This window comes from Cervus elaphus, chromosome 5 (genome assembly GCF_910594005.1).
Source record: "Cervus elaphus chromosome 5, mCerEla1.1, whole genome shotgun sequence".
Lineage (NCBI taxonomy): Eukaryota > Metazoa > Chordata > Mammalia > Artiodactyla > Cervidae > Cervus > Cervus elaphus.
The window spans coordinates 11487438-11512095 of NC_057819.1; the positions used below are offsets into that span (position 1 = coordinate 11487438).

The window sequence follows — 24658 nt, forward strand, 5'->3', positions numbered from 1 at the left end:
AGAGAAACGTTAGCCAGCGTTTCTTACTCGTCTTTGAAGTATTCACACATGCTCCAAGATGGATGCACCTTGAAAACATGATGCTGAGTGAAACAGGCCAGTCCCAAGGGCCCACATACTGTATGAAGCCATTTTTATGATGTGTCTAGAATAAACCAATCCAGAGAGACAGAAAGCAGAGTGGTTTCCAGGGGCTGGGAGGAAGGTTGGGTGGGCTGGGGAGCACCTGCTCATCTGCTCATGAGTATGGAGTTTCTTTTTGTGGTGATAGGGTGGCATCTGGTCCATAGACTAGAAGCCTGATGAGAGCTGTGATGTACCCCTTTCTGACAAAACGGCAATGCCGAGCTAGCATTTTATTGAGCACTTACTGTATGCCAGGCTCTAACTGCTTTGCATCAACCAATTCATGCTCATGACTGCCTCACATGTGGGTACCATGAGCGCCCCAGTTTATAGCTGAGGAACTGAGGCTATGTTCCTCTTCCTTCCCCCAGCTCTTTGCTTTCCTGGGCTTCCTGACCAGCGCCCTGTGGATCAACGCAGCTGCCACAGAGGTGGTGAACATCCTCCGGTCCCTGGGCGTGGTCTTCCGGCTGAGCAACACCGTCCTGGGGCTCACGCTGCTGGCCTGGGGGAACAGCATTGGAGGTGACTCGGGGCCGGGTGGGCTTCTGGAATTAGCACAGCCACCTCACTGCTCTTTTCCCCCGCCCAGCCAGAATGACATGTGGGCAGGGCTTCCAGGGCATCCACCCTCAGCAGCGCTCAATACCTACTGTCTTTGGAGTGACCATCACTGGGCTTCGAGTGGGGTGGTCTGGACTGCATCTGAGACTCTGTAGAAGCTCCAGTCTCTTCTCCACTCACTGATGCACAGATACTTGATGGCTCCCGAGAGTTCAGGCGGGACATGGAGCTCACTGCAGTCAACCAGCAGAGTATATCCATAGGTGTGGCATGGGTAGGCATTCATGCATACATTGAGTTAGCCAAATAATTCATTTGGAGTTTTCCACTAACAGTATAGAAAAAGCGGAATGAACTTTTTGGTTAATCCAATACATATATCCTTCTTTAGTTAGAGCTGCCAAGTACGGTTAGTCAGGTTGTACACTGCCCAAGGGCATGCTGACAAGGGGTCAAGGGCCCCAAAACTAGCTCTCCTTCCACTCACGTTTTTGGGCCCCTTTTCCTAATTTGCACAGAGGTACTGTGTATACTGGGGCTTCCCAGGTGGTACTTGTGGTAAAGAACACATCTGCCAATGCAGGAGACACAAGAGGTACAGGTTTGATCCCTGAGTCGGGAAGATGCCCTGGAGGAGGAAATGGCAACCCACTCCATTCTTGCCTGGAGAATTCCATGAACAGAGGAGCCTGGCAGGCTACATACAGTCCATGGGGTTGCAGTGTCGGACACGACTGAAGTGATGTAGCACACACGCACTGTGCGAGCAGGGGACAGGACATGGGTGAAAGACTGGTGCTGGCTTGTCACACCCACAAGGTTGCCCCTGGTGGGAAAGAAGCAGGTGAAAAGAATTAAGGAGGGAATTGTGTCTTATGGGACAATGTGGCCTCCCCCAGCACCCGGACAAGCTAGTACCAGAGTCAGGCAGACATTCATCAGTGTTTGTCGACTGAATGACTGTGGGTAAGAACGAAGGCACTAGTGACCAACAAGGGCCAGGGAAGTCCCGCACCGCTCAAGGCCTTCTCTTGTGTCCACACAGATGTCTTCTCAGATTTCACGCTGGCCCGCCAGGGCTACCCGAGGATGGCGTTCTCGGCCTGCTTCGGTGGCATCATCTTCAGTATCCTTTCTGCAGTTGCCCTTCCCTCAGTGCTGGGAGCCAAGGGTGGGCTCTATTCCTCCCCCTTGGGATGGGCTTTCACTGGAACGCCTGGGGCAGGTGACTTGGCTGCTTGAGCCTCAGCTTTTTCATCTGTAAAATGGGGATATTGAGAGGACTGACCTCATAGGTTGTTGTAAAGATCAAATGAAGTGACAGAAGTGCTTGGTAAACAGCGCTGACGGCAGATACTCATCTTGTTAGGGCAGAGGTATTATCAGTAGGTGCCCACACACTAAGCTTGTGGAAGATCTCTCCCTCTTATAGATGTCATGGTCTGTAGATGTCAGGGTTGGCAATTTTTTTCTTTTTCCCCCTAATTATTTATTTATTTTTGACTGTGCTGGATCTTTTTTGCTGCACAGACTTTCTCTAGTTGCAGCAAGTGAGAGCTACTGTCTAGTTGCAGTGCACGGGCTCCTTATTGCAGTGGCTTCTCGTGTTGCAGAACATGGGCTCTAGGGTGCGTCGGCTTCAGTAGTTGCAGCACGCAGGCTTGGTAGTAGTGGCACGCTGGCTTAGTTGCCCTGCAGCATGTGGAATCTTCCTGGACCAGAGATCCAACCCACGTCCTCTGCATTAGCAAGCAGACGCTAAACCATTGAACCACCAGGGAATGCCAGCAAACTTTTTCTTAAAGGGCCAGAGAGTACATATTTTAGATTTTGTGGGCCATAGGACTCTCTTGCCACGCCTCAACTCTTCCCCTAAAGTGTGAAAACAGTCATGGGCAATACATGAACGAATGGGCCTGACTGTCCCAATAAAACTTTATTAATAAAAGCAGACAGTGGGCCGGATTGTCCTGTAGGCTTTCATTTGCCTGGTCTATATAGAAAAGAGAGGGTCAGGCAGCCTGGGGCTATGAAAAAGGCAGGGCTTGGAGTCTGGGCAGTCTTGGATCCCAGTTCCAGCACTGCCCTGTGCCAGCCATGTGACCCGCCTGCAGATGCCTCCTGTCCTTTGTCACGGCCCGTTGCCCACCGTGCCCTGCTCCTGGGTGTAGGGCTGTGGCCTGTCCTGAGCTCTCAGGTTGGGGTGGGAAGGATTGAGCCTTGGCTGGAGCAGTGCCCCCCATGCCATGCTCCACCACCAGTCCTCCCAGTCACTCCACATTACCTCTGTTTCTCCATCTCACCAGGCACCAAATGTTTGTCACTTCCTGCGATCCTTACAGAGTGAGGCAAAATGTACACTGGACAATCTCTTAGAGGTGCTAAAACTGGATAAGGCCTCTCAGATAGGGCTTTTGGGGGAAGGGAGGGGGGTGCAGTCACAGATCAGAAAGAAAGTGGGCTGTGTGTCGGGGTTATGGGGTTATGTTCCATCAGACTTCCTGAACTGGACCACAGATATGCTGGTGGGAGTGGGGCTGGGCTGCCTGCTGCAGATCTCCAGGGGCCACATGGAGGTGAAGGTGGGTAACAGCTGACTCAACAAGGGGCCTCTTCATAAGGGTCTCTTCTCCTCCTCCCCTCCCTGCTCCAGAGCGGAGACCATTCACGTCTCAGCAGGTTACACTTACTGGGGAGCGGACTCGTCTAGATGTGTGACGTCTGATTTGTAGCATATCTTTAAAATATTTTGCATATAGGGTTAAAAGTTTTCCTTGCAAGGTCGTGGAGTAATTATTAATAAGATGTGGCTTTGAGGGAAAGGGGCAGGAAGGCTCTCGACTGGTGTCTTGGTCTCATCACTGAAGTGTCTTGCTATAGGACTTTGACTGAAGTAGAACTCTGAGGGTCTCTAAGCCTCAGCTTCCTCACCTGTGAAATGGGTTGATCCCACCCCCCAACTTCCTGGATAAGCACCATACACAAGATAAGGGCCAGGCTGAACACGTTATCCCACCACTGTCGGGAGAGGACAGGCCAGGATGAGAGAGAGCTGGAGACAGCCCCAGAAGGGAGGAATCTCCATAGATTTGAAACGCACTGAGCAGAAGAGGCTGTGTGGATTCAAGGGGCTCTGCAAATTCCTTGGGGGCACTGAGACCTCTTGACCCCGGCATTCCAGGGGGTGGTAGGCTGGAAATCTGCATTTTAAAATACACTCCCTGGAGACGTATGAAGGTTAGGACCCTTGAGGGACAGGTCCCCAGCAAGGTTGAAAACACTACTTCGGGCAGGTAACCCAGTTGTGTGGGTAACTTGGATGGGCCTCCTATGGCCAGATCATCCAGCTCTTTTTGAGAAGAAATTGGGATTCCTAGGTGAGCTCTTCTGTTTGGAAATATTGCACAGGTCAGACAGCGCCCCGTACAAAGCAGATGTGTCCCAGATTTGGACACATATACATTGCCAGGGACTCGAATTCCAAGGCCAAACCAGAAAAGGGTGAAGGTGGGATGGGGCATGTGGCCCAGGGGACGGTTTTAAGGCCAATTGTGTGGAAGCACTTGGAATGTGCAGCTGAATGATGGAGTCATTCATGGGAACAATGTCACCCACCTCTTTCTCCAGGAGGCCGCTAGTTCTTGAATACACGCGTGGCTGACTTGTAATGAACTGGCTGTGGGCCGGCCTTTCACAGTGGCCACGCCCATAAGCCAAATAACTTCTGCTTGAAAAGTTTGCCTTTGTAAGGGGTAAACACCCTCTCTCTGCAGATTTTGTTTATACTTCTCACGGGTTTAATAGGTTCCTTTCATTCCTGATTCTCGGACAGCTCCAGATAATGAGGCTTCAGCGTTGGCCCCCCTGGGGGCGGTGTTTCTTTCCTCTGGCTCCTTGTAGAGTGTGTGTCTGCATTTCCTCTGCCTTTGTGCTGAGTTTAGAAAATGCTCCTGCAGTTAATTGCGTAAGACACAGGGCATCACGAGAGGTCATCACAGAAGGAAGTCCGCGCTGTACTGTTGGCTGAAAAACAGGTTGCTCTTAAACACGTACCTACTGTCTGGTCCCGTGTCTGGTTACAGAATACACGGGACTTCTGGTGCACATGTGTACCCACACATCTGTGTGGACATATGTTGCTGTCTGAGGACGCAGGGGAGGGTAAGAGCTTGGACTTCGGATTTGGGCTCTGTCACGTACTATGGTCGACCCTTGAACGATGCGGGAATTAGGGGTGCTGATCGCCCCACATGTCACAAATCTGCATAGTGCTGTCTCTGCCTCAAAAGCAAATGAAAGAGTGATAGTCGCTCAGTCGTGTCCTACTCTTTTCGACCCCATGGACTGCAGCCCACCAGGCTCTTCTGTCCATGGGATTTCCCCAGCGAGAATACTGGAGTGGGTTGCCATTTCCTTCTCCAGCCTCAAAAGCAAAGGAATTGATAAATGAATGTCCCAGGGGCAGGATACTGAAAGAGTTTGAATAGAATCAGGACTCAAACCCTAGCTGTTTTTCTTTTTCAATATTTGTCTATACCAGTTCTTTATTGCCGCATATGGGATCTAGTTCCCTGCTACTGCTGTTGCTAAGTCGCTTCAGTCGTGTCTGACTCTGTGCAACCCCATAGACGGCAGCCCACTAGGCTCCGCCGTCCCTGGGATTCTCCAGGCAAGAACACTGGAGTGGATTGCCATTTCCTTCTCCAATGCATGAAAGTGAAAAGGATCAAATCTGGGCCCCCTGCCTTGGAAGTGCAGAGTCTTAGCCACTGGACCAGCAGGAAGTCTCAAACCCTAGCTCTTTGGATTCCACATATTGTGATCTCTAAGCCAACATGGACTTTTCCCCCAGGCTTAAAGATCATGAAATGAAGATACAGATACTATGGTTGAAAAAAAATCCACATGTGTGGATTCACGCAGTTCAAACCAGGGCTGTTCAGGGGTCAGCCATACTTGGTTTCCTTGACTGTGGATTGGTGATCATCATGAAGGTCTCCTTACGTGATGAGGGGATGAAAGGGCATGGTGGGTGTGAAATACCTAGCGTAGTGCCTAGGGTTAAGCCTTCCATATGTGTTAGATAGGTGCTAAGTCTGGAGGGGAAAAAAGTGGGAAGGGGACTATTTCATTTCCTTGTATTCTTCTGTGTTGCTGGAGAATTTTTCAACAACTGTGTTATATATATATACACATACATATATATAATATGCATATACATATATATATGTATATATAAATTAGTTTACCGAACACCAGGTGACTTCCAGGGGGCTCAGTGGTAAAGAACTCGCCTGCCAAGCAGGAGACTCAGGAAACTCAGGTTCAGTCTCAGTGACAGGAAGATCCCCTGGAGAAGGAAATGGCAACCCACTCCAGTATTCTTGCCTGGTGACTCCCATGGACAGTGGAGCCTGTGGGGCTACAGTCCATGGGGTCGCAAAAGAGTCGGACACGACTGAGCACGCGCACGTTCACGCTCAGGTGGTTTAAACACATTGAACTTCAAGCTGGGGGGAGCCGTCTCACAGGGAGGCCAAAAGTCCCTCCCTGGTCCCTCACGAGGGGCCCTCAAACCTCGGTTTGCCTGTCGGTTGCAGTAACGCAGCCTTTCCCCGTTCCCCCCGCAGCTGGAGCCAGAAGGACTGTTGGTGTGGGTCTTGGCCGGCACCCTGGGCCTCAGCCTCGTCTGTTCCTTGGTCTTGGTCCCGCTGCAGTGCTTCCAGCTGAGCCGAGTTTACGGCTGCTGCCTGCTCCTCCTCTACCTGACCTTCCTCGTGGTGGCCTTGCTCACTGAATTTGGAGTGATTCACTTGAAAACTGTGTGAGTGAAGCTGCTTCAGGGTCCGCCTGGTGGTCGGGAGGTGTCACTGCAGGCGGTGAGACGGAGGATGAAGTGCCTTCTGCAGAACCCCGCATGCGCGGCCCTGACCGTGAATGGTGGGGTGGGCTCGTGGGGGCCGCGCTCTCTGCCAAAGATTCCAGGTCACTGCAATGCGCAGTGAGGACAGTCAAACCTCGTTTCTGGGACTGTGGCGATGGGGCTTCCCTGTGGACAGAGTCCCGGGCAGCAGGTGGAAGACTTCCTTGCATTACCTCCAGAGCCTCTTTTGAAGGTCGGGGTTTGGGTCGAAGGGGAAGCCTGGGTGCCTTCCAAGCTGGTTCGGGAAGACCCCAAAGAGTTCAGGACTGGAGGCGGTTAGTCACCCCTTGCTGCCTTCCTGCAATGTGTCTCAGGGTCAGAGGGCTGCCAGACCAGGGTTTAGGGAATCAGGGTGACTCGGACCTGGCAGATAGCCCATGTCGGGTCAGCACAGAAAGCATTCTGAGTTTTGGAGCTGCACCGTCCAGCAGAAATAGGAGACATGACCCTAACTGTGAATTTCTGAGTCGCCATGCTAATAAAGCCAAAAGAAAAAGGTGAAATTAATCACAATACGTATTGCTCCACAATAGCAGCCAGTGGCAATGGCCCATCAGCGGCTCCACATTGGATGGTGCAGCTCCAGGCTCTGCCTCTAGAACTGTCTGCGGCTTCAGAGGTTTCCTTATCTGCGAAACAGGAGTCGGTTTGACAGTGCCCTGTGCCTACCTCACGGGGAGCCCTGGGCTGGGGTTCCCCTGCCTGCAAGCTCTGGGAGGGTGGTGAGCACTCCCGGGTGCCTTCCTGCTGGCAGCCAGTGACCCCCCTTTTTAAGAAGCCGCTTTTCCGTTTGCTCGATGCCTTAGGCCAGCAGTAAAGGGATTCGACTGTCTTTTCTTCCAATGAACGTAATTATTAAATATTTCAAGGATACAGAAAATAATGTATACCCAGCTGTTACTAGTTCTTCTTAACCCGGGCCAGGGTGACGGGGGGTTGGTTCCAGGGCCGAAGGTTCTTGGGCCTGATGGATCTGGACTTTGTGGCGCGTCTAGGGGTGGGGCTGAGGTGGTATCCCCGCTCTCCACGATCATGGAGGCCCCCAAGTGGTGCCTGCTGGAAGTCACAAGGCGGCAGCCACACGTACAAAGCGGAGGCTCTTTATTAATATGCCAGAAATCCGCAGACATGGTGGGTTTTCTCGGTTACAAATCGCTGACGTACAAAACCTTACAGCGTCGTTCCCGCTACCGATACAAAATGATTGTCACGTGGTGTGGAGTAAGGCTGGGTTAGGTAGGGGAGGGAAGCGAGGAGGAGGGGCCGGAGGGCGTCCCCCTCCCAGAGCTGGGTCGGGGCACAGGGCCCTCGGACGCTGACTGACAGGTGGTGGGGCACCCAGAGCAGGCCCGCGCGTCCTGTGCCAGCGTCACTGAGCTGATGTGGGAAGTGAGAGGGCATCCGAGCTGGGGGAGCTCACAGCCCTGGGTGACACCCGCTCCTTGCTCGATGGCCTATGTGCAAGTTGGAGGGTCCACCTGGGGTCCACCCCAGTGACCCCACGGGGGCAGCTGTCCTTAGGCTCAGTCATGAGGGTGCCCGCCAGTGGGCTGGAGTCTGGGCCATCGGCGCTGTTACCACTTGGCTTCCGTCCTGTCCCTGACTAAAAACAGGGCTTTTCGCAGGACAGGGTTGGGAAGCCTGGACTTAACCCCACTCTTCCTGGTAGCAGCCGTCACCCCGGCGGTGGGGGGGTGGGCGGTGCACTCAGCCTCCCTGGCACCCCTTTTCTGAGGGCAGATACTGAGGTCGGAGGACTCATGCCCTCCTTTCAAGGCTGCCCCTTGCCTCCTGCTTCCAGAATGCCCATTTCAATACACAAAAGCTAAAAGGCACCCAGTTGTGCAAATAAAGTTCCTTCTCTGGAGCAGGGAAGGGGTCCAGGCCTGGGCCTGGTGTCAAGCTGCCCGTGGCAGCCTGTCGCTCCCCAGAGATCAGGAGGACAACGTCCGTCTCCTGATTCCTGGTGGAAACCTCAGTGGTTCTTAGTGATTTGTTTCCCTAAAGGACTGTGCTTTAAAAAAAAAAAAAAATCACCACTCCTCCCCTGATGAGGGGCAGAGCTAGGGGATGCTGGCTCTAGTGATCAGCCCAACCAAGGCCGCAGTTGAGAAGACTTGGCCATGGAGATGGGGTAGGGGAGCTGGGTCCTGTCCCGCTGGAAAGAGAACGAGGGGAGGGCGGAGTCTGCACCACCCCCCCGCCGACTGCCGCCACCTTCCTAGCTCACAGAGGCCAGTGGAGGCAGCTGGAGAGCTGGGGTTGGAGCAGGATGCCCAGTGGGGGCTCTTCCCCCGGCCCCGTCGTCCCTGCATGCTGCCTCCCGCAGCTGCACCGCTGCTAACCCCGCCCTGCTGTGCATTCACGCCCCAGCGGCGCTCCGACCTCAGAGGACTCACCCAAGGTCCCCGGGAAACTGAGAGGCCATCTGAACCTCCTCCCGGGAGGGGGAGACCTTGGAGTGAGCCGAGTCCCCGCTCCCACCTCAGTCAAGTCCACGGGGAGTGACTCGCTCAAGCTGAGGGCAGAGCCGGCCAAGGGGACCAACGAGTTAGGTGGCTGTGGACAACCTGAGGTCAGCCTCCATGCCTTTTGTTCCCGTTTCCAGAGAACGCACATGTGTGAATGACTTGCTATGGTCTTTGGCAGAATCCTGAATTAACCAAAATATCTTTTTGCTTGAACAGGACAATCCCAAGGCAAAGGGATTTAAGGAGAAAGCCCATTCACTTTAGGACTTTGTCTGGGGTGGTAGCCACCGGCCTGGCCTCTGGCCTGTTCTCCTCCTATGGGCCATCTTAGAAGCATTTTCAGCAACAAGGGTTGAAACTTACGGTAGGTGCAAAGGCTCATGGAGCCAGGATACAGCATCTCTGGCCACCTGGCGCTGGCTGAGATCTGAACACGTGGAGTACCCACGGCCCCGGATCACACGTTCCAGTAGGTGCTTGCTGGGTACTGGTTTCCCAAGGGAACACCCATTCCATGATCATCACATCTGGAGACATACCAACCCGAGGATGTGGGCTCTTTCCTTCTTAAGTGGTTTCGTCCCCAAAGCAGGACACAGGAGCCCTGGGCCAGGGGCCACAGGGCAGATCAGTGGGGAGGCTGCCAGGCGGGGAAGGATTCTGAGAGCAGTGTCAGGAAGACGGTGTGGACAGGCACGCGGGCCCACTGTGAAGGCCAGCCCTACAGAGATCGGCAGGTCCATTCAAGTGCTCTTGTAGAAGGGGCCTTCATGTTAAGCTCCGCTCTTGGTGGCCTGACCGCCCCCAAGACGAAGCTGACTTCCAGGGTTAAATAGGGTTAAGGCGGTTATAAACCAAACCCCATCTTGTCGGCCTTTTTCTCCTTTCTGTATATAAATATGTGCATATATATATATGGATGTGTATGTATGTATAACATATACATATATACACATACATTACTTTGATACATTGTAGTAAAATAATACTATTGTGTTATTGCATAGAAGAGATGGCTTTTGCAGGCTGGGCTTAGGTGATGGTCTGGGAGCGCTGGCGGCTGCCTGGAGATTGCTGGGCGGCAGGGACCACGCAGCTGCTGAACTGGCGCTGTTGTTTCTCCTGCTTGCGGGCGTGTTCCTCGTACCACTCCTAAAGCGAGAGAGCAGACAGCGTGCTGAGTAGGTCCCCGCCCCGGTCCTGCCAGCTAACCCCAGCCTGACGGGGGTCACCCAGGCCAGGCAGCTCTGGGCCCTCCGCCTGCTGTGGGTGGCCGGAGGGAGTCTGCTGCCAGCACCACCCAACTGGGACCGAACACCACCCCTACCCCATACCTGCTGGGAAGGCTGACTGTTCCCCTAAGTGGGAAAATTACTGAGCAGTCTTTCCCTTTCTAATTAGAGGTGTGCAAACCTCCTTGTCCAGCATGCTTTGCACAGTCCTCTTTGTAAATGAGGCCCAGGTAGTAGTAATCACCCTTTACTTGTGAACATAATCTGTGTGGTTCACAAAGGGATGTACCCCCGCCAACCCTCCATGATGTATCCCCTTTGAGCTGGGTATCCTTATATTACACCCGAAAAACCTGGAGCTCATAAGTTGTATAAAGTCGTGTGACGTTTCAGTGCACCTCCTAACTCCCCTCTTTGAGGAGGCTGGCCCTGGCAAGCGGGCCAGGGCCCCCCACCCCCCCAGGCTCCCTCTGCCCTGTGTGTGTCCTCCTCGGTGCTGGCTCACAGGATGAGAATGAGATGAGGTCAGTGACATGTGGAAGAGCAGACAGGGGGGCCACCTAATGCTTCAAGGGTTCAAGGCTGAGCCCTGAAGCACCCCTACCCGAGTCCCAGACACCACTGGTGGTGGTTCCAACAGATGCTCCCCACCGAGCACTCCCCACAACTCAAGACGGAGACTGGAGATCAGCCCCCACCCGGTAGTGGGGAGGACTCCAGGGTAGGAGGAGATTGCAGCGCATTTGGGGTGCTTCTACCTTAATCTCCTCTTGGTACATCTTTAGGCTCAGGTCACTTTTGGTCCTGGATCTCCGTCCCAGAAACGCTACGGTATTTTGCTAGGGAAGAATGGAGAGGTTACAGGGACCCGCCTGAGTCTGGGCCATGGTGCCCAGCTTCAGCAGGCCTCACCTGCTCCTCTGGCTTCTGCAAAGGTGCCCCCCCACCAAAGAAAAAGTCACTAAAACTTGTGGGGACAGGGGCCTTCCCTGGTGGTCCAGTGATTAAGCTGGAGAAGGAAACGGCAACCCACTCCAGTATTCTTGCTGGGAGAATCCCATGGACAGAGGAGCCTGGCAGGCTACAGTCCATGGGCCTGCAAAGAGTTGGACATGACTGAGCAACTAAACAACCAGTGGCTAAGAATCCATCTTCCAATGCAGGGGATGTGGGTTTGATCTTTGGTTGGGGAACTGAGATCTCACATGCCTCGGGGCAACCAAATCTGTATGTCACAACTAAGGCCCAGCACAGACAGACACACACACACACACACACACACACACACACACTTGAGGGGATGGACAGTGGGGGAGGGTTTGCACTAAGCTCCTTTGGACGAGGCCCTGGGGCTCCCCACCTCGTATCTGTCCATCTGGGAGAGGATCTTGAGCAGCTGAGCGATGTCTGAGTTGGCTCCCTCTGCCTCCCGGTAGAGCTTCAGAACTGCAACCAGCTCGTCTTTGGAGAGCTCCTTCTCCAGGGTGATGCCACCGTCCACTGCGGGAGGGGAGGGCGGCGGTGGGAAGTTGCCTGGCATGGTCTGGTTTAGCCAACCTCCCTGCTGCCCCTATGGGGAGCTTAAGGTTCCCTGGATCTGCAGGATACAACCCCCACGTCGCCCCCACCATCTAGCACTTCCGTCCCTCCCCTTTCCTGCCCTTCACAGGTGCTGTGAGGAGCGCTGCTCAGGCCAGCAGCGTACAGGGGACAGGCTGTCCCCAAGCCAAAAGAAAACGATTAGGTAGCCTGAGAGGACAGAGATTTGGAAACAAGTAGCAGTAGGGATGTGGCGGTTTTGATGGAGAATCTGGAAAGAACAGAGGATCAGTACACAGAAAGCTATGCAACCCGGGAGAAGGGAGGCAGTCACTGAAGCCAGGGGCCTGTCAAGTTGCTATGAGCTCTGCGGCCCACAGTATTTACAGCGTTTAAAATCAAGAACCAGAGGACAAACATGTTGTTTAGGAACACAGGGACGGTAACTAAAAGAAACAGCTAAGGGGTGAGCAGACTAGGAGATGAGAAAGGTGGGACAGAGGGCTGCTGGAGTCACAGTCGGCCTGTGGTTTTTCTTGATCTCTGACCTGTATTGTTCTGGTTTTTAAGATGAGATCCTGGGCATTTTTTTGGTCATTAAGTATTTGAAAATAATGCAAATAAGAGGTCAAGAAAGATGAGCCAGACTGGTAAGCAGTACTGCCCGGAGACTGGACATCCAGACAGCTGAAAAGCTGACAGCTGGACAGACAGAAGCGCAGCAGGTGGCAGACACCTGCACTGACCTTCTGAGTCCTGGTTCTTGCGGCTGTAGTTCATTCGGAAGACAAAGGCTTCGAGGATGAAGGCCACGATGATGGTCATCACCACCTGGCCAGGCGCAGGGAGAGGAGGAGAGAGGAATGGGGTGCTGTGAGTTGCGGTGGGGCCCCAGAGCCCAGCCAGATGTGTCCCCGGCCCCCTCCTCCCAGAGCTGCGCCCAGTGAGGAGGCGGCTTGTGAGGACAGGACGGCGGGCACTCTGCAGCCCCCAACCTACCATGGTCACGATGTAGAAGGTCATGAAGTAGAGGCGGCTCCAGTGCGAGGTCTGGGAGGTGACACCTTCCTGCAGACGGAGGGAAGCAGGTGGTGAGCGAGCGCTGGGGGCTGGGATGCGCTGTCTACGCAGCCTTCACCATGGCCCCCGCTCTTTGCAAACCCTTCCTGCTCTGCCTTCAGTTGTGGAGACAAAGGAGGCGAACCTGGCTCCTTGAGTATAAAAGCTCCCCTGTGCTCCTTAGGCCTGGACACCTCCCCGCCCAGAACTAACGGTTCAGGACTAATGCAGGCAGCCTTTGGAAGAATTTAAGGGCTGGGAAAAACCAACCAAGCACCTTGGCCACACTGTTCCTTGATTGGCAAGTTCCCCACCCCCCCCCCCCCCCCCCCCAGTGGTGGGAGCAGCACAGAGACCAGAGGCTGCCTGGCCTCTCCTGGCTGGTGAGGGATGTGCAGAGAGGGTGGGGAGCAAGGCCACGTTCAGCTAATGGTGGGGTGGCCCCTGGATTCAGCCCATATCCTGGTCTTCCCGCAGAACCCCACCCCCTGCGGGGGATAGGAGAGCAAAGCACCCCATGCTGGGCTGGGCGAGGGGAGACCTGGCCACAGAGAATGGTGGGCAAACACCCCCAGGAGCTGACAGGGAGGTCCTTACCATGATGATGTACCAGTTGTTGACGACCGTAAGCTCGAACAAGGTCACTGCCAAACAAAAGGGAGACACAGAAGCGTCTTAATCAGACCCGCTTTTGCAGAGTGGGGTCAGTGGCCTCTCTCCACCTATCCTGGGTACCATGCACCTATCTGCCAGGCTGGGCTGTGCGCTCCAGAGAGAGTGGCCAAGACCCTTCCAGAGCGCCCACCCCATGGGAAGTGGTCCCATCTTGGCCTGGCCTCAAAAGCATGCGTCTTTTGCCTCAGCAGCTCGAGATGCAGGGGTGGGGACCAGGGCTGGGGTGAGGATGCTGAGGAAGAGCCCCCCAGACCTTCCTCGGTCTAGGATGTCATGATGGGATGCTCTGAGAAAGCTGCGTCTGGCAACGCCCCTTCCCTCCATGGCCCCCTGCCCTCCCAGCTTCTCTGTGGAAGCCGGGAGCAGAGCTGTGTGGGCCTGGCGTGGGTGGTGCAGGGCACTGTGGCTGGGGCCCGCCCTGCATCAGGCTGTACCCCTCCCAGCCAGGCATGAAGCTCTGCTGCTCCCCGATGCTGAGAAAGGAACAGGAGATGCAGTAAAACCTGGCGACTGAGTGAGCCCTGGGGTCTGGCCTGGGCTGCACCCCAAGCTGGGCAAAGCAGAGGCTCCTTGGGGGCCAGACAAGACTCGAGTGACTGTGGCAAACACCCTGGGAAGGGGGAGGCCTCAGCCAGCCCCACTCCCCGGTACCTGGGACCTGTGGGTGCCACGGCCCGCCTGCGCTTCCTGCACTCACCAAAGCTGTTCAAGATGTTGTCGAAATTGTTGAGATAGTAGTAGCCCTCCTCCACGACAGTCCTGTTGCCCACAGTGTGGTTCAGCCAGCGGTAGGCGTCTGCCACTGTGCTTGTACTGGCCGGGGAGACAGGGGTGGGGGGAAGGTCACAAGACAACTGGTCACCTCGACAGAGGACAGAAAATTTAAACAAACCAAGGTCTGACCAAGGAGCATCCGGCCTGGACCAGCCTGGTTTCCTGCCCAGCACCCCCTGCCCCCCCAGCCCCCAGCTCTCTTGCCTGTCTTCCTGTCTCAAGGGGAGTCCCCAGGGTGCTGGTGGGAACCCCCGGACTCGCCCCCCACATCCTCCTCCACTTGGCATTTCTCTGCTGCCAGCTGAGACCTCCCTCTCAGCAGCTGGAGGAGGGGGAAGACAGTGCGTCCTCTAGGCAACTGCCCCATCCCTGTCCCCACGCCCGCCAGTCTGGGGTGTGCTCTGGAGGCCAGGTGCCAGCAGAGCCTGGAGAGAGGCCCCCTCCTCACGGGGCTCCCCCAGCACCTGCTGGGGCGTTGTATTCTCTCCTGTTCCAATCAGTTGCTCCTGTTCTGAGAGCTTACTTGCTACTTCCCTTCCAGCCTTTTATGGCTCATCTGCTGTAACTCACGCTGATGGTTTGACATGTTTGGTCCTTGGGCCCCCGAGGAGCTCGTTCGGAGGGCAGCATCCTGACAGGGTGGGGTCTGGAGTTTGCACTTTTAAGCAGCTGCCCTGGGGGTTCTGGTGTGCCCTAAGATCTGTGACCCACCACTATGGGCTCTGGTTCTGAGCCCAACACACTGCCGGTGTCTCTGGGACCTTTATCTATCAGAGCTTGAAGCTACAAGGATGGATTCTAAAGAGAATCCTGGATGCACCATGGGGGCCTGGGAGGAAGGAAGGGATCATGGGAGGTTGTGTTCCCTGCTCTGTCCTTCCCGTGTGTGTCTGTCTCATCCTGTCAGGCCACCCCTAGCTGACCTGTCTGCCCGGAGCCCCGGCCACCCCGGAGACAAGTAGGAGGAAGCCACGGGCCCCTGGCCCGCAGTCCAGCAGTGGAGCTGCCTCCAGTGTTCAGCGTGAAGGGAAAGCTGACGGAGGCCTGGTGGGAGAGAGGCTCCCAGAGCCTGCCTGGGGGACAGGGCGACTGGCTCAATGTCCTCGCTTCAAGGAGGCCCCTCCCCTAGCTGCTGCACTGGACTGACAAGCCCTGGAAGCTCAGCACGGGATCCCAGGGCTGTAACGGGTGCGGTGGCTTCGGGAGTCGGGTCCCTGGGGAGTCAGCTGGCTGTGCCAGTCCCGTCTGGGACCCTCCAGGAATGCAGGCTTCCCCCGGGGGGCCCCGGCCGTGAACTCACTTGCAGCAGTTGGGGTAGAGGATTCCACAGAAGAATTCCATGCCCACGATGGCGAAGGAGTAGTAGAAGATGAGCAGCGTGAGGCCCAGGCTGGGGAGGAGGGTCAGAGGGCACAGGGTGATCGAGGGCCCGGCGGGAGAGCCCAGCTTGCCCGGCAGCCCCAGCACCGCAGACCCCCGAGCTGACCGAGGGGAGACGCATGCTCCTAGCCAGGTGCGCCGGCTGGAGAGTGCCTGCAGGGGAGGGGGCCTCGGATTCAGGTCGGGGGGTGGAAGAACGGCTCGGGTGAGGACTCTCGCACCAGACGCCCCTCTACCAGCAATCCACCCCTTACCTGTGAAGGTAGACTCACAGGTGACCCTTACCTGTGAACGTAGACATAGGTGGTAAGTGAAGGTGACAGTTCCCTGCCCTCCCTATTCACTATCTCAGATGGCTCAGTGAAGACAGAGGGAGCCAGGGAGACCTGTGGTGGTCAGGACCTCGGGCTCCTTGAAGACCCATCAGACCCTCGATGTCCGTCCTTTCCGGGACTCCTCCTCGCCCCGCCACGACCACCCACCCAGCTGCCCGCCCCGAGGGGGCACAAGCCTCATGGCGCCTGGCCCTGGGGGCCCACAGTCAGGGCTCTACCTGGCCATCCGGGGCAGCAGCTCAAACATGGTGTCCAGCACGTTGCGGTAACGCTGCTTCAGCTTAAACAACCTGAGTGAGGGAAGAGGGAGGCCGGCCGGGTCACTTACCGAAGCCGCAGCCCGGCCCATCCACCGCGCCGGGGCTCGGGGGGCAAGGCAGGCCTGGGGCCTCTCGGCCACCTGAGCGCTCCTCTCCCCCAGAGTCGCCAGCTGGGCACTCGGCTTAGGTGACTGGTACCCTGGGGAGGGTGGTGGCGGAGCCAGGACGTTGGGGGCGGGACGGGCTGGGCCCCCTCCGTGAAGGGGTTCAGGGCAAGACTCGGATGGCCGTGAACGGGCTCGCAGCTGGATGTTCTAGAGGAAAACGAGGCTTCAGAGGACACAAGGAGACCTCTTAACTGGTAAAGGACAACATCCATAGACTTCTACAGATGTGTGCTAGGTTCATACACTGGTGCCCGGGGGGAAAGCTGAGAGCAAGTGATGGTTTTTCTTGACAAGAGACTATGCCAGAAAATCATGACTGGGGCACGGTAGGGGCTCAAAGGGTCTTTCTGGACCCTCAGGGGGCTGTGGCTCCCTGGTTTGTGACTGAGCACATGGGTTCCTGTGGCTGCAGCTGATACCAGCACAGGCCAAGTTCACCAGAGCCCTGAGCCATGGTTCTCTTCCACGGTCAGAGGCAACGGGTCCCAAGATGTGAGCGGGGGAGCAGTCTGCACAGGAGGACAAGGCCCCCAGCACCCCCAAGCACCAACCCCGGGAGCTCCTGCAGGGGCGAGCCACCTCTGACACCCGGCCGGTGAGCCCTTGGGCTCCGTCTGGTCACTGCCCACCCACCAGACCCAGCCCTGCCGTCACCTCAGCAACTGGAGGGGACGCAGGACCACTATGAAGTAGAAGGGCTCCGTGTTGAAGGCCAGAGCCAGCAGTCCCAGGAAGGCAAAGGCTGTGACAGAGAAGTCGAACCTGGGGATAGGGAGGAAGGGAAGCTGTGGTCTGCTCAGCCCGCCCCCCCGAGGCTCCCCTACTCTAGGGAGACCCCCACAACGGGTAAGGGACAACGTCCATAGGTTTCTACAAATGTGTACTCGTTTCCTATGGTGGTGGCCAGGGGAAGCTGAGAGCGAGGGAGGATTTTTCTTGACAAGAGACTCAGAAAATCAGGGCTGAGGTGTGGTAGGGGCTCAGAGGGTCCCCGTGGACCCTCAGAGGTTGTGGCGCTCTGGTTTATGACTCAGCACGCATGATGGTTGGAGCCCACACACCAAACCACAGCAAAGGCGGCCGCCGGCCCCGCAGGGCCCACAGCTGGTCAGCTTCCTGCTGCCGTCAGGTGTCTTTGAGGCTGGCGTGGCTGGGCCTCTCAGTCAACGGCACACCCCTCGGGTCGGAAACCCCTTCCTGAAGGTCCCGCACTGGTCTCATGGCAGACACAGGATACACCAGTGACCCTGGGGAAGGAACTTCGGGGTGGGGCAGGACCACAGCGGAGGCCCGCCTGGAGACCAGCTCCCCCCACGCAGGGTAGAGGACCCACCCCCCATCCCCCCGCATATATTAATGCCCTGCACCTGCCAACTGCAAGCGCACACCCTGCTGCTCTGCCCAGCTCCTCTCTACTTATTAACCTATTTCACTCTTAGGACCTGAGACCATGTGAGCATTACCTGACTTTGCAGGTGAGTTAACTTTCGTGGGTGGTGAGTGACCTCTCGGGGTCTCTGAAACAGGGAGAGGGGCCTCCAGCTCGATGCTGAGCATCGCATCAGGCTGAGTGCCCCCTCCTCTGTGAGCATTGTGGTTTCCAGGGAGGATAAGAGAGCTTAGTGGTCAGGGAGGGGTGTAGGGTTCAGTGACTCAGAAACAGCCAGCCGGCCTAAGGACCCCCAACAGGCCTCCTCCAGGAGGGACTGGTGGGGTTGTCCCAGGGAGGAAGATGAGGGCCTCCGGGGGTGCCCGGAGTCACAGGCAGAACCCCTCCAGAAGACAGAGACCCAAGCTGGCCTCGGACCTTCTGGTGGTGGGTGCAGAGGGAGAGGGCCCGTGGCTTTCATCAGAGTCTCTGACGTGGTTGAGACACATGTTCTGGGGACTTCCCTAGTGGTCCAGGGGCTAGGACTCCTCGCTCCCAAGGCAGGGGACCCAGGTTCGATCCCTGGTCAGGGAACTAGATCCCACGTGCCGCAACTAAAGAGTTAACACGCTGTGACTAGAGATCCCACGGGCTGCAAAGAATGAAGACTCTGGGCTCCACAGCCAAGACCCGCCATGGTCAAATAAATAATCAAGGAGAGACACATGCTCTGTACTCACAGGTTCCATCCAGAGGACAGGTACTTGATGGGGCCCAGGCCGGCAACTTTGAGGAACAGCTCCACCGCGTAGACTGTGCGCAGAAGGAGGCAATGAGCAGGGGCCCTGGTGCAGCCTCCCCCACACCTGGCCTGGCTCCTTTTCTCAGGACTCTCCTGGGGTCTGATCATGTGCGCTGTGGACACCCACGTCCCACCTGTGCCCCCAGTGAGAGTGTGGGCTCTGGGGCAGGACCTGGCCCAGATGCTGGCCAACCAGGGCTGCCTACTAACAAGACCAGCACGCAATCCCGCTGTCTGGGGGGTGCCAGGCCCTGCACTGGGTGCTTAGAGTTTAGAGGAAGACGGGGAACGAGGATGTTACACTGGGGGAGGTATTACATTTGAAACAATCAGGGGCCAGCCTGGATGTGATCTTGGCCTGCTTGAGAGGCGGAAGGAAGGTGGGAGTCACTGGAACATGATGAAAGGAGGAGGTGAAACGGGAGCTGTGGAGGGGACTTCGGGTCACACGAGAGACACAGCCGGGAATGGACCCCCAGGGCTCTCTGACCCGAGTGTGTGCGCTGAATCCCTATGCTACTCTGAACTCCGCAGAAGACGCCAGAGGGCACTAATGAAGGCAGTCGAAGTCCTACTTTTTAAGAAGAATGAAAACAATTTAGGATGCGGCGTTCCTAGTTATGTCTAATGTTTAGACATGATGGGGGGAGAGGGGTGTCAGGAGAGGGGTGTGGTGAGGGGATGAGTGCACTGGCAGACGAGACACCCAGGCAGAAGTCCAAGGGTGAGAGAGGGCAGGGGGTCCTGGGGAGCAGGATGCGTTCAGGGGGACAAGGTTGGGGGGCGGTGCTGGTGAGAGATGAGGCCTCAGATGCAGGCTGAAGGGGCCCCACGTGGCCCTGTGAGTCATGCCCAGCACAGGGACTTGGTCTGGAGGGCAGTGGGCAACCACCAAAGAGTTTAGAATCGGGACAGGGGAGAATCAGACTCTACTTCTGCTTCCCGCCCCTGACGCTCCCCAGCTTTAAAGAAGAGCCGTGAGACCCTAACCCAAAAGGAGGTTCCAGCCAGTGGTGAGGACAAGCACATGAGCAAGGCCTTGCCAGAAACTTACTAGTCAGAAAGACGAGGTAACTCCACGGCACGTGCTTAGAGACGAAGTTCCCGCCTGTAAGAGAAGCAGCAGGTGAAGAGGTGGGTGAGGGGCTTCCCTGGTGGTCCAGTGGTTAAGAATCTGCCTGCCAACGCAGGGGACATGGGTTCGATCCCTGGTCGGGAGAGACGCCACATGCAGGGGAGCAACTAAGCCTGTGCTCGAAGAGCCCGGGAGCCGCACCTACCAAGCCCATGTGCCACAACTACTGAAGCCTGTGTGCCTAAAGCCCGCGCTCCACAACAAGAGAAGCCACTGCAATGAGAAGCCTGTGCGCCACAACGGAGATAAGCCCCTACTCTCCACAACTAGAGAAAACCCGCACCCAGCAACAAAGACCCAGCATAGTTGCAAATAAATAAATAAATATATCTTTAAAAACAAAAACAAAAACAGGTGGGCCAGGTGCGCCCACAGGCCAGGCCGGTCCCCTTGCTGGGCTCACCTTTCAGCATGAAGGTCTCCACAAGCATCCAGACCCCGTTGACGGCCACCACCAAATCTGCAACAGACAGGCTCATGAGAGAGAGAGCACAGGTGGGTCACAGGTCACAGCTGCAGCCCCTGCTTAGTTTATAGGCAACTCTGAGAGAATGCAGGGCGGCTCCGTGTACACCCAGATAACAGGTGACTTCCTGCTTAAGGCTGCTACCATGAGCTACATCGACCAGTGGCTTCACTTAGAAAACAGCTACAGATTCCTAAAGACACGCTCTGTCACTGTAGGGATACCAGTTAAGATGCTCCAGGACAGTAGAAACTAACACAACACTGTAAAGCAACTAGACCATTTTAGTTGATAAAAATTTAAAAAACTGTTTCCATAAAACCTGCAGCTTTTCCAGGTTGATGTATAAGATGGACCACACACAAAGGGTTTGAGTACTGACATCTGTTTTTCCCTAGAGACATCTGATCCTTCAATGACACCAGGAACTAATTAGCAAAATTGCACATGCACTTGGCCTTTCGTCTAGCAATCCCACTTACAGGATCCACCCCAATGAGACACTGGCAAAAACAGAATGACGTATGCTGAAAGCTATTTACTGAAGAGCTATTTGTGATTGCAAAGAAACTGGAAACAACCTAAATGATGGACAGGAGGCTGGATGAGTAAACGATGATACATTCATGAAATGGTATACTGTCAACTATAAATCTTAATTATGTTGAACTGGTTCATAGGGCTTTTCAGGTCTACTATATCCTTCTACTTTTCTATCTATATCACTAAATTTTTGAAGAGTTTGATATTGAAACTCCAACTAAAAATCTTAATGTATCTATTTAATTTTAATATATAATATATAATGGAACCATACATAACTCGGTTCAGTATTTTCCAAGTCTCCTGTAAATGTGTTATCATACTTTCACAATTTAAAAAATAAAAAAAAAAAACACTCATGAAGTACATGTATAATATCCATAGAAAAGAAAGAAAAAAATGATCATCAGCAATTAGACAGTTAAATATTTAAAAAGTGAAGAACATCTCTATGTATTAATAAGATGTGGTCTCTAGAACATATTGTTAACTGAAAAAAGCAAAGTTGAAAAAAGTGTATAAACTGTGCTAGTTTATTTAAGACAGGAAAGTGTGCATATATGCATCTACTTATAGTTTTTAAAAGTGGAAGGATAAAGTATAATAAAAGTTACCCAGTGGGGGAGGTGACAGGATTAAATGAGACTTCCTTGAATATATTTTGTCTGGTAGATCTGACTTGTAATCATATATATATATTTTTTTTAATAATTATAAAGCAAAATTAAATGTAAAAAGCCATCTCTAAAATAATGTTTAAATGCTCTATCATTTCATTTTATTTTGGCCGTGCCACGCAGCATGTGGGATCCCAGTTCCCCCAACCATGGATCAAACCCCCACCCCCTGCAGTGGGAGCACAGTGTCTTAACACCCCTGGGCCGCGAGGGAAGTCCCCTAAAATTTTTTTTAAAAAATGAAATAAACGGTACTGATGAACCTATTTGCAGGGAAGGAATGGAGATGCAAATGTAGAGAATGGACCTGTGGACAGAGTGGGGGAGGGAGACACTGGGACCAATGGAGAAAGAACAACATATATACATTGTCGTATAAAGTAGATCCTGGTGAGAAGTTGCTATATAACACAAGAGAGCCCAGTCTGGTGCTCTATGATGACCTAAAGGGGTGGTATGGAGCGGGGAGACGGAAGCTCAAGTGGGAGGGGATATATGTATAATTATGGCTGATTCGTGTTATTGTAAGGCAGAAACCAACACAACATTGGAAAAATTAAAAAAAAAATTTTTTTTGAAATAAAAAAATGAAATAAATCTCAAACATGCATCTAGATGGTGACATACCCACATGGAGAAAAACTATTCCGGGTGACCTTAAGACATAGTCATCTAAATGTTTATCCCTGCGGTGGTGTTTCTAACAATTTTAATGGTTGTGTTGGTATTGTTCTTTGGAGACTACGTGTGAAGACACAGTGTGGATTGTGAGATACAGCAAGTGAGCGGTTGTGTCAATATTGCTGGGAACTAGGATTTTAAGACTGGGAATTTAGATATGAAAGAATGATGGAGTTAGGTAAAAACCTATAGTCCAAAATTTCAATTAAGAATATCAAGAAAAATTCACAAGCTAGTTTATCTTTAAAAAAGAAAAGAAAAACACAAAACCCTACCTCTGTCCATGGAAAGTCCTGGAAACAATAACCAACTCCAAGCAACGCGTACTGTTAGCATCTCCAACTGTGATCTCTAAACACCATTTCCCATTAAATGGAACCAGAGCTCCTTAGAAAGGGTGAATCCCACCAAACCTCTGGGTGAGTAGAACAGTCTGCATCTGTGCAGTCAGTCCCATTGGTCATCATTAGCCAGATGTGGTTACTGAGTGCTCAAACTTCGGCTGCTGTGATGGGAACTGAATTTTTAATTTTAGTTGGCTTAAATTCAAATAGCCACGTGTGGCTAATGGCTGCCATGTTGGACAACACAGCTCTAGCTCTAACTACCAAACTACAGGACATAAGCAACAGAGGAACATGCAAAAACAAGGCTGAAGGACAAACAATCCTGTTTCTTCAACTAAATATTGCAAGAGGGGAAAAATGGATGGAGGAGAAACCTATAGATTAAAACAGGTCAAAGTGACGTGTCAACCAACCACAATCTGTGGTTCTGGAATTTGATTCCTAAAACCCCAGGTCTGGAGAAGGGGTGATGAGCTGGACTGAGGGGATTAGATGGGCAAGAAAGACTGGCCAGGAGATGATAACTGTTGAAGCTGGGGGATGGGTACATGGATGCTCATTACAGTCCCTCCACTTTCACACATGCTTGGAATTTTCTATGCTAAAAAGCCAACAGCATGACTTATCCCTTGCCCCTCCACCTTCTGGAGCAGTAAGACTCAGAGACCTAGAGCTGTGACATTTTGCACTTACACATGAAATACTGGAAGGCCTTGGACTTCACAAGGATATTAATTCCTATTTGAAGAAAAGAAATGTTAACAGTGAAATTTTCACACATAAGTATATACATAATCACCAACCACATATATCATGCATGTAAGCAAATGGGGTGTTTATGTCCAGGGGTTGAAAAAGGAAGGGCCTGCTCTCAGAGGAACGCCCATTCTTATGCCCCCGGACAACAGTGCATTGGCAACAGCCGCTCTGGGAAGAGCCGGGGCAACCTGGAGCCATGACAGCAGAACAAGGTTTTGCTGGCCGCTCCTGAAGCTTCAAGTTTGCTCCTGGCCTAGACCCGGCCCTGTTTACTCATCCAATTGAATAACTATCTTCCCAATGGAATGGAAAACTCACTAAAGAACATGGAATAGTAACAGCTGTGCTCAAAGTTCTATCCTATCTTGGGAGAAATCCCAAAATAGGATATACCATTTTAAGTTTTTTTTTTTTTTTGGCCACAGTGAGCAGCATGGGGAACTTCCCCAACCAGGGACAGAACCTGAGCCCCCTGCATTGGAAGCACGCATCTTAACCACTGACTGCCAGGGGGGTCTGGCCATTTTAACTCTTGTTCAGAATAGTTGAACTGTAACCCCTGTGAACTAAGCACAGGGAACTTCAAAACTGGCATGAAATTCAGGGAAAACTATTAGGTAAATGATACAGTGGACTCAGATGTTAAAATTTTGAATTTTATATGATACAAGCATCACTATGAGATCAGATACACTAGCTAAATATCCTGATACAACAGGAAGGTAAAAAGCCTATTATTAGGTAAAAAGGCATGTTTCAGAACAGAATCTACAATGTTTTTTAATCTGCTTTTAAAAGGCACAGAAAATAACCCGTAACAAAAGGAAACACATCAGAAAATTAATACTGATTATCTCTGTGTGGGAGACTTTCCTTTTCTTTTAATTATCTAACTTTTGTATCCATTTCCTTCAATGAGTAACTATTCATATAGTTCAATACTGACTGAACTAATCAATAATAGCTCGAAAAAAATCCACTGTTATTTTTTGTGTGGTTTTTATGTTACTGACGTCCCTCCCTAGTCCAGTACTGATTCTCTGCCAGGGTCGTCATACTCTTTTGCACACCCAGTTGCACACACGTGCACACACACACACTCTGGTCATGTTCTTTAAATGCTCATCCGTGGCCTCTGGAAACCTCCACTCGTCCCCAGCTGTCAGGACGCCACGTCCTTACCTTTGAAGATGAGGAATGCTGTCCTGGGAAGCTCATCAAACCAGTGTTCTCTATTTCTCTTTGCCTGACCGAGGAACAGGGCCGTGGGAGAGAGGAAGTTAGGACCAGGGACCGGAACCCAGCCCTGGGGGCCAGGGTGCCGCTTCCTTTCCTGCTCTCTGACTAACTCGGGAAACCATGAAAATACTCGGG

General features: G+C 53.3%; 2 protein-coding genes across 10 annotated transcripts in view; one reads left to right on the forward strand and one right to left on the reverse strand.

The window, feature by feature from the left end:
- SLC8B1 (solute carrier family 8 member B1) overlaps window positions 1-7500 on the forward strand; it is a 29153-nt gene extending 21653 nt beyond the window's left edge. For 3 of the 6 annotated variants that reach the window (XM_043901694.1, XM_043901692.1, XM_043901693.1), the window contains 5 exons: window positions 498-651; window positions 1736-1816; window positions 3208-3272; window positions 6321-6514; window positions 7147-7500. In XM_043901694.1, coding sequence (XP_043757629.1) covers window positions 498-651; window positions 1736-1816; window positions 3208-3272; window positions 6321-6514; window positions 7147-7339 — 687 coding nt within the window. In that variant the 3' untranslated portion in view covers window positions 7340-7500. Of the gene's footprint in view, window positions 1-497; window positions 652-1735; window positions 1817-3207; window positions 3273-6320 lie in introns of all 6 variants that reach the window. The other 3 variants (XM_043901695.1, XM_043901697.1, XM_043901696.1) reach the window with 3 other exon arrangements.
- Window positions 7501-7697: 197 nt separating this feature from the next.
- The window catches only part of TPCN1 (two pore segment channel 1), a 70973-nt gene continuing 54012 nt past the window's right edge, over window positions 7698-24658 (reverse strand). For all 4 annotated transcript variants that reach the window (XM_043901691.1, XM_043901690.1, XM_043901687.1 and 1 more), the window contains 15 exons: window positions 24467-24530; window positions 23219-23263; window positions 20215-20271; window positions 19731-19784; window positions 18615-18687; window positions 17160-17267; window positions 16297-16368; window positions 15664-15753; window positions 14287-14402; window positions 13512-13558; window positions 12855-12923; window positions 12602-12686; window positions 11677-11816; window positions 11075-11155; window positions 7698-10236 (listed from right to left, as the gene is read on the reverse strand). In XM_043901691.1, the coding sequence (XP_043757626.1) occupies window positions 10117-10236; window positions 11075-11155; window positions 11677-11816; window positions 12602-12686; window positions 12855-12923; window positions 13512-13558; window positions 14287-14402; window positions 15664-15753; window positions 16297-16368; window positions 17160-17267; window positions 18615-18687; window positions 19731-19784; window positions 20215-20271; window positions 23219-23263; window positions 24467-24530 (1221 nt within the window). In that variant the 3' untranslated portion in view covers window positions 7698-10116. The remainder of the gene's footprint in view (window positions 10237-11074; window positions 11156-11676; window positions 11817-12601; window positions 12687-12854; window positions 12924-13511; window positions 13559-14286; window positions 14403-15663; window positions 15754-16296; window positions 16369-17159; window positions 17268-18614; window positions 18688-19730; window positions 19785-20214; window positions 20272-23218; window positions 23264-24466; window positions 24531-24658) is intronic.